This window comes from Chiloscyllium plagiosum, chromosome 24 (genome assembly GCF_004010195.1).
Source record: "Chiloscyllium plagiosum isolate BGI_BamShark_2017 chromosome 24, ASM401019v2, whole genome shotgun sequence".
Lineage (NCBI taxonomy): Eukaryota > Metazoa > Chordata > Chondrichthyes > Orectolobiformes > Hemiscylliidae > Chiloscyllium > Chiloscyllium plagiosum.
In genome coordinates this window covers 47,614,116-47,625,949 of record NC_057733.1, presented here as the reverse complement: position 1 = coordinate 47,625,949, position 11,834 = coordinate 47,614,116, and the positions used below count along the sequence as shown (strand labels likewise).

The window sequence follows — 11,834 nt, the reverse complement described above, 5'->3', positions numbered from 1 at the left end:
TGTTTTGGGGCTTAACAAGTGCCCCTTCCTGATGAATTAACTGTTTCCTAATTGAGAAAGCAAAGGTAGATAAATAAGGGCATGTCCATATCCTCAGCAAGCTGATCTCCAAATTTGCTGGTACAATTACAGCATTTAAACAGCATTTGGATGGGTATATGAACAGGAAAAGTTCTGGGGGATGTGGGCCAAGTGCTGGCAAATGGGGACTAGTTTGGGTTGGGATATCTAGTCAGCATGGACGAGTTGGACCAAAGGGTCTGTTTCCATTCTGCATGTCTCCATGACTCTTTATTAGGAAATCAAATTTTGATCCGTAGTTATTTGAATTAAAGACTTGCTCTTTCAGTTTGAAGGCCACATGAAGTGCCAAGCTAGCAAGTTGTGCTTTTCTTTTAATTGAGCTAATACCTACATACATTACAGTCACTCAGTCTCGGAGTTCGTGAATCTAAGCAAGATTGTAAGTAGATTACTGCAATTCTGCGACTATGCCCTTCACCTCGTTGTGGTTTTTGTTGTCGGCAAGTGTTGTGTTGGTTTGGCTGATTAGGTTTCTTTCCATGTCATGCATCCGGTATATAACCAGCACATTTTCGGGTCAATGCTGTAAGATCAGTTGGTGAGCAGTGAAAATGGTAGTTGAACGTTGATTCTCTCACAGCAATCTCTTTCCATGGAATCCTGCTTTCTGCGCTCTGGTAGTTGTTGCTATGGTGATGGGGAACAAGTTACGGGGCTGCCTGTTTTCATTGTGAAGTTGAAAGTCGAACGCTTCAAGCATTTAATGATCATATCTGCTGTGAATTTCTGGCTAGGAAAGAGCACTTTTTATTTGGAAATAGGCCTTTGCTGCCTATTCACTATCTGCATTAACTTAAAGTGAACAAATCTGGAGGAAAGAATACATGAAGAGCCATTCAGAGTGTTAAAGGTTAATTAATTGCAAATTACATCTCCATCCCCCATCTCATTTGATTTGGAATGCCGAAATGTTTAAAGATTATGCAAATAAGGCTCCATTTTAGAATTGCAAACTAAGATTTTGACCTCAAATGTTTGAATTGTTTTAGATGTGGAGTCTTTGGATAGTGGAGCTAATTGCAATACTGTTTTTTTAAATAAACTTAGTGATGACCAGTGAGTTTGACCAGTCTAGCAGAGACCACATTTCGATGCTGGCTGCTGTTTTTCCCCCTTGTGTACGAGAGAGTCTTGCTGCATATAATCAGACAGCACTCCCTCCATGCAGTACCGTGTTACTCCTGTGTGTGCAGAGCAGCTGTGCCATTTTGGAAAGAAATGTGACTTTGTTCTGAAAATGGCCATTTTGTATAAAGGAAGGTTTCAATTGTTTCAACCTGTCACAGATTTTCTGTTTCCTTTCTTGTGCTCTTAGTCCAGGCATTTCTCAACGTACAGAACGCAGCATCTTTACTAAGGGCCTTGTATTTCTGCCAAATTCCAGTATGCAGTGCAGGAAACTGAACAAATTCCTGATCTTAAAAAATAAACAGCTCTGTAATTTAAAACAGATGGGTTTTGATTCATTTTTCTTTTGCAACAACAATTTATATTTACATTGCACCTTTCACGAAATAAAACACCCCAGAGTGATTCACAGGAGGCTTCCCAAACCGAATCAACTCTGAGCCACGTCAGACAATGTTTGGTCAGGTGGTCGAAAGTTTGGCCGAAGAAGTAGGTTTTAAGGAGTGTGTTAAAGGACCGGTGTGATATATCAAAGCAGGGAGGTGTGGGTAGATGTCCCAGAGCCTGGGGCCTCAGCAACTGATGACGTGGCCACTAATGGTGGAGCAGTTAAAATGGGGGATGCTGAAAAGGCCCAACTTAGATGAGGCAAAATTTCTGGGAGCATTTTGTCTGGAGGTTAAAATGGAGATAGGGCAAGGCCGTAGAAGTATTTGCAAATTTCTAAAATCAATTTGTATCTTTACCAGGAGTCAACAGTAGAGACTATTAATAGGTGGATGGGACTTGGGACAAGTTATGTCATACACGTAGTAATACTAGAGGGTGCAGTTCCACCCAATCAACCTGGGATTTATTTACAGCAAAGAGCTCGAGAATTTAACTTTTTAATTATTACCTGAATGTAATCTTATCCCCTCTCTTCCAGCTCACCTGCACCAAGGATTGTTTATAATGGGAAGCGAAACAATGGACCTCGCTCTCCGACTAACACTGCCCCACCGGAGATTTACACTCCAGCACATGAAGAAAATGTCAGATTTATACATGAAGGTACATTGAGATTGATGTGAAGCAAAAGGACATCCCAAAGTGCTTTACAACCAATAAAGTACTTTTGAAGTGTAGTTGATGTTGTAATGTAGGAAACACAGCAGCCGATATGCACACAAATTCCCACAAACAACAAAAATAATATCATCTGTGTGACGTTGATTGAAGGATGCATTTTCTTAAAATAATGCAGTGAGATCTGCCATCCTTACCGGTGAGAGTTAAGAATGGTCTCAATTTAATGGTTTATTTGAAAGATTGCACCTCCCCCAGTTCCTCAGTACTGACACTGGAGTGTTAGCTTTGAGATTTGCAGTTATATCCTGGGCTGGGTCTGGAGCTGTCAACCTCCTGATTCAGAGGCTTATATGCTACCAACTGAGTCACAGATCCTGGCATTGAATGTTCATTTACTAATGAGAGGCTCGCTATCTCAACATGAAGTTGTGATTTTGTTTTCCTTGTCTCTCCCTTCCTATTTGACCTATATACTGCCCCTTGACAACATAATACAAAAGCACAGCCTAGCTCTACCACACCAATATCCCTATCAACTCTTCCATTGTATTGGATGAGCAGAAATTCCCTCTAATTAAATAGTGGGAAGATCAAAGCCTTCAATCTTCACTACAAACTCTGATCCCAACTCCATTGTTTAATTTTCCTTGGCAACCGCTTCAGGCTGAACCAGGTTTTTTGCAACTCTAGTGACATATTTGACCCTGAAGTGAATACATAACCATATATTTGCATCACAACTAAGATTGCTTACTTTCACCTCCGTAACACCGTCTATCTGCCTTAGACTTGCTCCTCCTTCAGTTCTCCTGTTGAAACCCTCATGCATTTCTTAGTTACCTCTTGACTTGACTGTTCCAATGCTGTCAAGAGTGCGGTGCTGGAAAAGCCCTTCATCAGCCTGGAACGTCAATTTTCCTGCTTCTCGGATGTTGCCTGACCTGCTGTGCTTTCCAGCAGCACACTCTTGACTCATCTCCAGCATCTGCAATCATGCTGAGGTCATCCAAAGCTCTGCTGCCTGTTTCTTCACTCTCACCAAGTCCGGTTAACCTGTCACCCTGTGCTTGCTGCCCATATTGGTTTCCGTTTAAGCAATGCCTCCATTTTAAAATATTCATCCTTGATTACGGTTCCCTTTGTGACATTGCCATCCTGTCACATCCTGCAGCTTCAGTCCTAAATCTATGAGCTTTCTAATTCTCCTGTGGAGGTGCTGGTGTAGGACTGGGGTGGACAATATCAGAAGTTACACTGCACCAGCTTATGGTCCAACAGGTTTATTTAAAATCACAAGCTTTCAGACCATTGCTCCTTAATCAGGTGAAGTCGGCGAAGGAGCAGCGCTCTGAAAGCCTGTGATTTCAAATAAACCTGTTGGACTGTAGCCTGGTGTCATGTGACTTCTGACTGACTAATACTGATCTCTTGAAAACCCCCAATTTTAACTACTCCACCATTGGTGGCAGTGCCTTCAGTTGCAAAGTCCCTAAATTCTGAAATTATTTCCCTAAAGCCCTCTGTTTCTGTACCACCCTTTGCCTTTTTAAGATGCTCTGAAAAATGTCCTTATTTTCTGTAGCTTTTGGCCAACTGCCCTAATAGGCTCAGTGACAGGTTTTGCCTTGGGACATTTTATTATGTTAAAGACCTATCTTCTGCACCACGGGGTTGTTACCATATCTTTAAAAGGAAAGTGCCCTGTACATTCATCTCAAATTGTCAAATATCATAAGATGCTTCAAAACTCAACATTATTAAGAGGGTGACAGTGATTCTTCATGCTTGTTGTCATGTTGTTGCAGTCTTGATGTTGGATGCATGGTATAATTTAGTTCTTTCCCTGAATCATGTCTTTTGTAATTCCTTCTAAGTTAATGAGCAACAAAATCTAAGTTTAACTTTACCATAGTAACTAGCACTTGGATTCTCAACTCATGTGAATATTTAAGTATTGTATTTATAAACAAAATTTGGGCTTCAGCTTGTGAGAGGAATAGTATTCCTGTCTTGGCATGAGGTGGTGCTAAACTGCAGATTGGAAAGATCTCTTTGTGGGGGTGCAGCAAAGTCATAAACTCATTATTTCGAAAAAGCAGCTTTGTACAGTACTTTCACACTGGAGATAAAAAGGAGAGCAGGGTGTGTGTAGAGTTATCCCACAAGAGTAAATGAATATTGGATCCAGTTATTAAGGGCATAATAGTTGTCTGCACTCCCCTTTTCTCTCAGCCGTTGTATAGTCTAGTTAAAAGGACTAGAAGGGAGTTTTCCTCGTTATCTCCTAAACTAAAGAGTTTAGGACACAACTCCCTAGATCAAGTAGATAGTCTTGTTCACTTCAGTATTATAAGTGGAAGTGAACAGTTCAACACTAGAGATGATTTTTGTTAACGTATATATTTTGTCCGATATGTTTTAGAATTTGCTCTCAGCCATCTGGTAATGACAGTAGTCCCCTGCTGACAAATTGGAGGAGTTTAGGCTCCAGCCAATGTCAATATGTACACCATTTTCCCAATGGGATGTGATGTTCTTTTGATCTTGGATATTTGGATTGGAAATTAAAGACATTTGAGTAAAACGTATTAGTGTGTTCTTACTGGCGAGAGAATTGCTATTAATTTATTGCTGAGATCCTGCATTTTAGAATCCTTATTTTAAACCATGCTGTGGTTTCTTCAACAAATTAACAATAAGAACTAACAGCTGGCGCCTATGCTTTAGCCTGTTAATGTCATCTTATGTTCCAAGCTTAATGTAAAAGATTTGGCAACTTGCATATGAAATCATGTAACATATCAAGTTATGTATTGATGTATTAATGCTGAAAAAAGAGTTTCATATACAGAACTGTTTTTATCTGGAGAATTCAAACCAAATATGCTTTGTGACACTTATTTGTACTATCTACTATTCATCAGCTGTTGTGTTCCAAGGGGTCTGCTTGAACTTTGAATACCTTCTGAGCTTGTAATGCACTGTCACCGCTTTATAATCTTACAGGGAACCTATGAAGTTACATTGCCTGTACTTGTCTAAAGTCCTGAGGGCTTTGATCACTTGTAAGCTTTGATGTTTTCTCGATAAAGCATCTTTGTTGGCTTTGGAGCATCTTGTGCAAGTACAGCTAGTGCATTTTAGCTTGACAGATGTACAGCTCGATTTCTCTATTTTGTTTGTATGCTGCTATTGGATAAAGCTTAATTATTAATGGATTTGAAGCAGGGAGCTGGGCCCTAGTCCTGGCCACACTGCTTCCCAACAGTGAGATTGTTTCACTTTGGGTAGCAGCTAGCAGTAATGGCTTCTCTGTTCAGATCGTATGGTTTCAGTGATTACCCAGTGCAGAAAGCTTCCCTGATTGAAATTGTAGGCTCAGTATTGGGATGTTGCAGGAACGTAACTGAACTGCCCCATTAAAATGAAAGCCCTACATTTGTGGTTTCATAATTTGCATCTTGACTCCCTTTTTAGCTAGGGCAATCTTTCAGTGATATCTTTAGTTTTTAACTGTTGGATGAAGTAAGGCCACAAATCATTTTCATTTAGATTTGAGACAAAAACAGTTGTAAATGCTGTTCTGTGGTTAGGTCTCCATTTAGAAACAAAAACAAATCACTGTTCTTGTAGTTAGTAATGATTTAAATCGACAGAGTTTTGTATGGTTAGGTAGTGAGTGCAGAAAGGTAAAAGTTCAAGATTTTCTGCTGCGTTTAAAGTTACTTTGGAAATTACCATGTTGCTGTGAATTTAACCTGTTGTTGCTGTTCATCTTTTTAACGCGGGGACAATCGGGGCTGAAGGGAGGGAGGGTGAACACAGTTTTTTTTACCTACAGCTCTTTTCTATCTTACCCCAGCCTGATGTCTGATTGTGGTTTGCAGCTTGGCAGTGTGTGGAACAGGAACTGAGGAGCCAGCTGTCAGGAAATGAGCGAGGCCCTGTCCAGTACGTAGAGAAGAATCCAAATCCAAATCTGAACAGTGAGTAATGAAATGGTTGAGAGGGGTGTGGGAGGTCTGAGGGTAAATTTGACCATGTCATTTGGAAGTTTTTTTTGCAAAAGATATTTTTGAATTAAAACAGTTTTCAGAAAATGTTTGATATCTCCCCTTTCTAGTGTAATAAGTTTTAAAGAAGATCTTTCAGTAATGTTTTGTATTACAGTGCAGCTAAAATCGTTATGAAAAGTAATTCCAAACTAGGGATCATAACTATAAGACATTGTGGAGAAATGTCTTTCTCCAGAACCATAGGGGGCAGTTGAGTTGAATCGTATAAATGGGTTTTGAGGGAAAGCTAGAAAAATGCATAAAGTATCAAGAAATAAAAAGACAATCTTCCATAATTGGATGAAACCAAGTGAGAGAAGGCTCTTGTGGGACATAAACATTGTTATGGATTAATTGGGCAGAATGGCCTCTGTAGTAAATGGTCTGTAATGTTGATACCTGGATTCAGAATTCCTACTCCTTGTCTCAGATCCTTTACGAAAGCAGGTAATCAATTTGGCCCTTCACGATTATCCAAAGTTCTGGTACTGGATATGAAGAGAATGTTTCCTCTTGCTGGGAAGAGCATAACTAGATGTCAGTGATATAAGATAGTCACCAAGCAATCTAATTGGAATTCAAAAGGAACTTCTCTATCCAAAACGTGGTGAGGATCTGGAACTCACTTCCACAGCAAGTGGTTGATGTGAATAGGATACATGGATTGAGGGGAGCACCGGGTTATGATAGTGAAAGATGGGATGAGGTTCAAATGGACCACAAACACCAGCTGAATGGCCTAGTTCTGTGACACACATCCAATGCAAAGCCACCTGAAACACTGCAGCACAGTGCAGTGAAAGACTGCTATTGGCTTCAAGCTGTGCTATTTCATCTATTAAGAGATACTTGTTTAAATACATCTGACTGAAGTTTATTCGAGAGAAACTTTGGTTCCACGTAAAACTCTCAGATCATAAACTATAATCTCCATTTTCAGTATTCAGTGACCCCTGTGTATTAGCTACAGGGAGTGGAAGTCGATCCAAGGTAACACACCTGGCAATGACATTTGAATTGAGTTGGATTTGTTTTGCCAGGCAAAGATATTGTTGACCAACCACCTTGGAAAGTGAGGGAGGGATGAAATTTGGGGCTGGAATTCATCATCTTTGACTTCACACAGCCCTGCAAATGAATTCTCTGAAGAGTGGAGTGGTCCTAGCTGTAAGCTGTTACTCTTCTTCTGCCAAGGCGCTGAGAGTTTGTGCTAGTTCAGCCTAACACTGGGTCCATGTGTTGGTTGGAAGTCAGTGAATTTCTCAAAAGTTTGGTTTAGAGCCTTTTTAGATGACTTCTAAAAATCAAAAGGAAGAATTGTGGATCGAACTGTGTGCTGCAATTAGACTGTAGGTTTCTGAGAGTAAGGGCAGGTTATGATGAGCAGTGCACACCTGAAGGATTTATATAACCTGTTCTTGTTATTTTTACAGTTACTGGGTGACCTACATAGTTCTAGCTTCTTTCTGTGTTTTATTTCCACTGGTGTCACACTCATGTGGCTTAAAGCAACATAGATTATGAAATCCTATTTTTCAGGTTGTCTGAACTGTCTAGTCCATCAAAGGTTCGCCTCGTTGCTGCAAGTTTTAGCATTTTACTTGCAAATAATTCGACTGCTATGCAGATAGGTTGCAATGGAATTTTAGCACTGACTGTGTGCAATTGGATTCTATTGGTATTGTTCAAAATCTCTGTTCGCACAATAACAATCTCCTTGTTTTTATGCAATTAGCCTTTATGTTTACAAATGGTATTCAACACTGTGACATCATCACTTGCACTGCTTTTGGTTACGTTCCCCAAATTTAGTGAACGGTTGGTTTTTGACTGCTGCCATCCAGCCACTAAACAAAAACAAAGCAGTTTTTAAAGTAACACTGTGTGCTATCATCATTCAATTGGTGAATTGCTGTAGGACATTATATTCACATCCAATTTCATCTTCCCCGAGGTTAGATACAGAGCAGAGAGTGATGATGAGGCTGACAGCACGTAATTGAATTCTTCCTTTGGCCCGCTTTAAATGAGCATCTTGAACAACCTACATGACAGCAGAGATGTTGAGGACACCATGACCCTTGAAAGATATAAATTAGAAACTAAAAGCCTTGGCCCCCAAATCTTCCAATATGATTGAAGGCCTCTGACCTAACTTGCTTCACTGTGATGCATCTCCAGACCCAGAACAAATCCTGTCAGGTGCACACTCTTGGTATTTTAGAGGGAAGTTTAATTTTCTAATTTCGGGCTTTACGCTGATCAGATTATTGTGTGTATCGTGGTTTTTATACTGAAAGCTTTCCCAAGCCTGTTCAGGAGCAAACGAGCTGGAGTTTCAAAGCATTGCAGCACTCAGCCCTGGGCCAGGAGCTCTCAACCCCTCTGGAACCTCGCCCCACTTCCAACACTGCTCAGTAACCTCTACACCAACCCCACAACACCCAAAGCTCATCCTCTCCATGAATACTGTTGGGGTAAGTTGAACACTGTTCCTTCACGTTGCCAAGTATCCTGTCTTTAATCCATATTCAGCATTCAAGTTTGACCTTCCAAAATGCATCACTTTGCATTTATCCAGGTAAAACTCCATTTGCCATTTCTCAGCCCAGCTCTGCATCCTGTCTATGTCACACTGCAGCCTGCAATAGCCCTCGATACTGTCAACAGTACCTCCAACCTTTGTGTCATATGTAAATTTACTAATCCACCCCTCAACCTCCTCATCCAAGTCATTTATAAAAACTACAAAGCGCAGAGGCCCGAGAATAGAGCCCTGCGGGACCCCACTCAACACTGACCTTCAGGCAGAATACTTTCTATCTACAACCACTCTCTGCCTTCTGTCAGCCAACCAATTCTGAATCCAGATAGCCAAATCTTACTGTATCCCATACCTCCTGACTTTATGAATGAGCCTACCATGGGGAACCTTGTGAAATGCCTTGTACACCACACCCACTGCTCGACCTTCGTCGACCTGTCTTGTCACTTCCCCAAAGAACTCAATAAGATTAGTGAGGCATGACCTGCCCCCTCAAAGCCATGCTGACTGCCTTTAATCATGTTAGGCTTTTCCAAATAATCATAAATCCTATCCCTTAGAATTCTTTGCAAAACCTTGCTGACCGCAGACATAAGACTGACTGGTCTGTAATTGCCAGGGATTTCCCTATTCCCTTTCTTGAAAAGAGGAACAACATTCACCTCCTTCCACTCCTCCGGTACCACTCCCGTGGAGAGTGAGGAAGCAAAGATCTTCACCAGCGGCTTAGCAACCTCCTTTCTCGCTTCCGGAGCAGCCTGGGATAAATCTGGTCTGGCCCTGGGGACTTATCAATCTTAATGTTTACCAAAATTTCCAGTACATCAACTTCATCAATCTTGATCTGTTCAAGCCTGTATCCCGGCTCCTCAAAATTCTCATTCACAACAAAGTTCCTTTCCTTAGTGAAAACTGAAGCACAAAACTCAATTACTGCTTCCCCCATTTGCTCAGACTGCACGCACAAGTTCGCTACGCTATCCCTGATTGGCCCTACCTTCTCCCTGATCATTCTCTTATTCGTCACCTATGAGTAAAATGCCTTTGGGTTCTCCCTAATCCTTCTTGCCAAGCCCTTTTCGTGCCCCCTCCTGGCTCTCTTCAGTCCATTTCTGAGCGCCTTTTTAGCAAGCCTGTAATCCTCTAAAGCTGTGCCTGATCCTTGTTTCCTCCACCTTACGTAAGCTGCCTTCTTCCTTTCGACGAGAAGCTCCTCAGTTCTCATCCTCCAAGGCTCCTTAATCTTACCCCTTCTAACCTGTCTCAGAGGGCCAAATTCGTGCAACAGTCACAACAACTGCTCCTTAATCGGTATCCACATATCTGCTGTGCCTTTCCTGTGGAACACTTTCTCCCAGTCTGTATTTCCCAACTCCTGATAGCGTTATAGTTTCCTTTTGCCCAGTTAAATATTTTCCCTTGGTAACTGTTCTTTTCCCTCTCCATGGCTATGGTAAATGTGAGGCAGTTGTGGTCACTATCACCAAAGTGTTCTCCCACTGTGAGATCTGACACCTGTCCTGGCTTATTGCTGAACACCAAATCCAAAATGGCCTCTCCCTTGTTGGCCTGTCCACATACTGAGTAAGGAAACCCTCCTGAACACACCTGACAGAAACTCTCCATCCAAGCTATCTGCACTAGGAGGTTCTAGTCGATATTGGGAAAGTTGAAGTCACCCATAATAACAACCCTGCTACATCTGCATTTTTCCAAAATCTGCCAGCATATGAGTTCTTCAGTCTCCCTACTGCTATCAGGGGGTCTGTAGAAAACCCCCAATGAGGTGGCTGCTCTCTTGCTGTTCCTAACTTCCACCCAAACTAACTCAGTAGACAAACCTTCCTCAACAACCTTTATTTCTATAACTGTGATGCACTCTCTGATTAGCAATGCTAAACCCCACTCCTCTTTTTCCACCCTCGCTGTTCTTTTTAAGTGTTCTAAACCCTGGAACATCTAGCAACCATTCCTGCCCCTGTGAAACCCACATCTCCGTTATGCCACAACATCATAGCCCCAAGTACTGATCCATGCTCTAAGTACATCACTGTTATTTCTGACACTCCTTGCGTTAAAGCAGACACACTTTAACCGATCCCTTTGTTTCATCACATGAGAAACCTTCCCGGTAGATTCACTACATCCTGTCACTGTCCCATCTACAACTAGCCCCCCCTCAGATATGTAGCTCTGGTTCCCACCCCCTTGCCAAACTAGTTTAAACCCTCCAGAACCCCACAAACAAATCTCCCACCCAGGACGTTTGTTCTCCTCCAATTCAGCTGCGACCCGTCCTTCATGTCCAGGTCCCACCTTCCCCAGGAGTCGTCCCAATGGTTTAAGTACCTGAAGCCCTCTCTCCTGCACCAGCCTCGCAACCAGTCGCTGCCTGTTCCTCACCTCACTATCTCATTGGCACCGGTAGCACACCCAAGATCACTATTCTACTTGTCCTGCTCTTCAGCTTCCAACCTAGCTCTCTGTAGTCACTTTTCAGATCCTCAATCCCTTTCCTGGCTATATCATTGGTGCCAATATGGACCATGATTTCTGGCTTCTGGATTAGTGGTGCTGGAAGAGCACAGCAGTTCAGGCAGCATCCAAGGAGCAGCGAAATTGATGTTTCGGGTAAAAGCCCTTCATCAGGAATAAAGGCAGTGAGCCTGAAGGGTGGAGAGAGAAGCTAGAGGAGGGTGGGGGTGGGGAGAAAGTAGCATAGAGTACAATGGGTGAGTGGGGGAGGGGATGAAGGTGATAGGTCAGGGAGGAGAGGGTTCAGTGGATAGGTGGACAAGGAGATAGGCAAGTAGGACAAGTCATGGGGACAGTGCTGAGCTGGAAGTTTGGAACTAGGGTGAGGTGGGGGAAGAGGAAATGAGGAAACTGTTGAAGTCCACTTTGATGCCCTGGGGTTGAAGTGTTCCGAGGCGGAAGATTAGGCGTTCTTC

The 11,834-nt window shown here is 42.2% G+C and overlaps 1 protein-coding gene across 1 annotated transcript in view; it reads left to right on the top strand.

Moving 5' to 3' along the window:
• Nucleotides 1-485: 485 nt before the first annotated feature.
• Nucleotides 486-11,834, top strand: part of mcrip1 (MAPK regulated corepressor interacting protein 1) — a 23,235-nt gene continuing 11,886 nt past the window's right edge. The window contains exons 1-3 of the mRNA XM_043715014.1: nt 486-622; nt 2,141-2,265; nt 6,171-6,269. Coding sequence (XP_043570949.1) covers nt 492-622; nt 2,141-2,265; nt 6,171-6,269 — 355 coding nt within the window. The 5' untranslated portion in view covers nt 486-491. The remainder of the gene's footprint in view (nt 623-2,140; nt 2,266-6,170; nt 6,270-11,834) is intronic.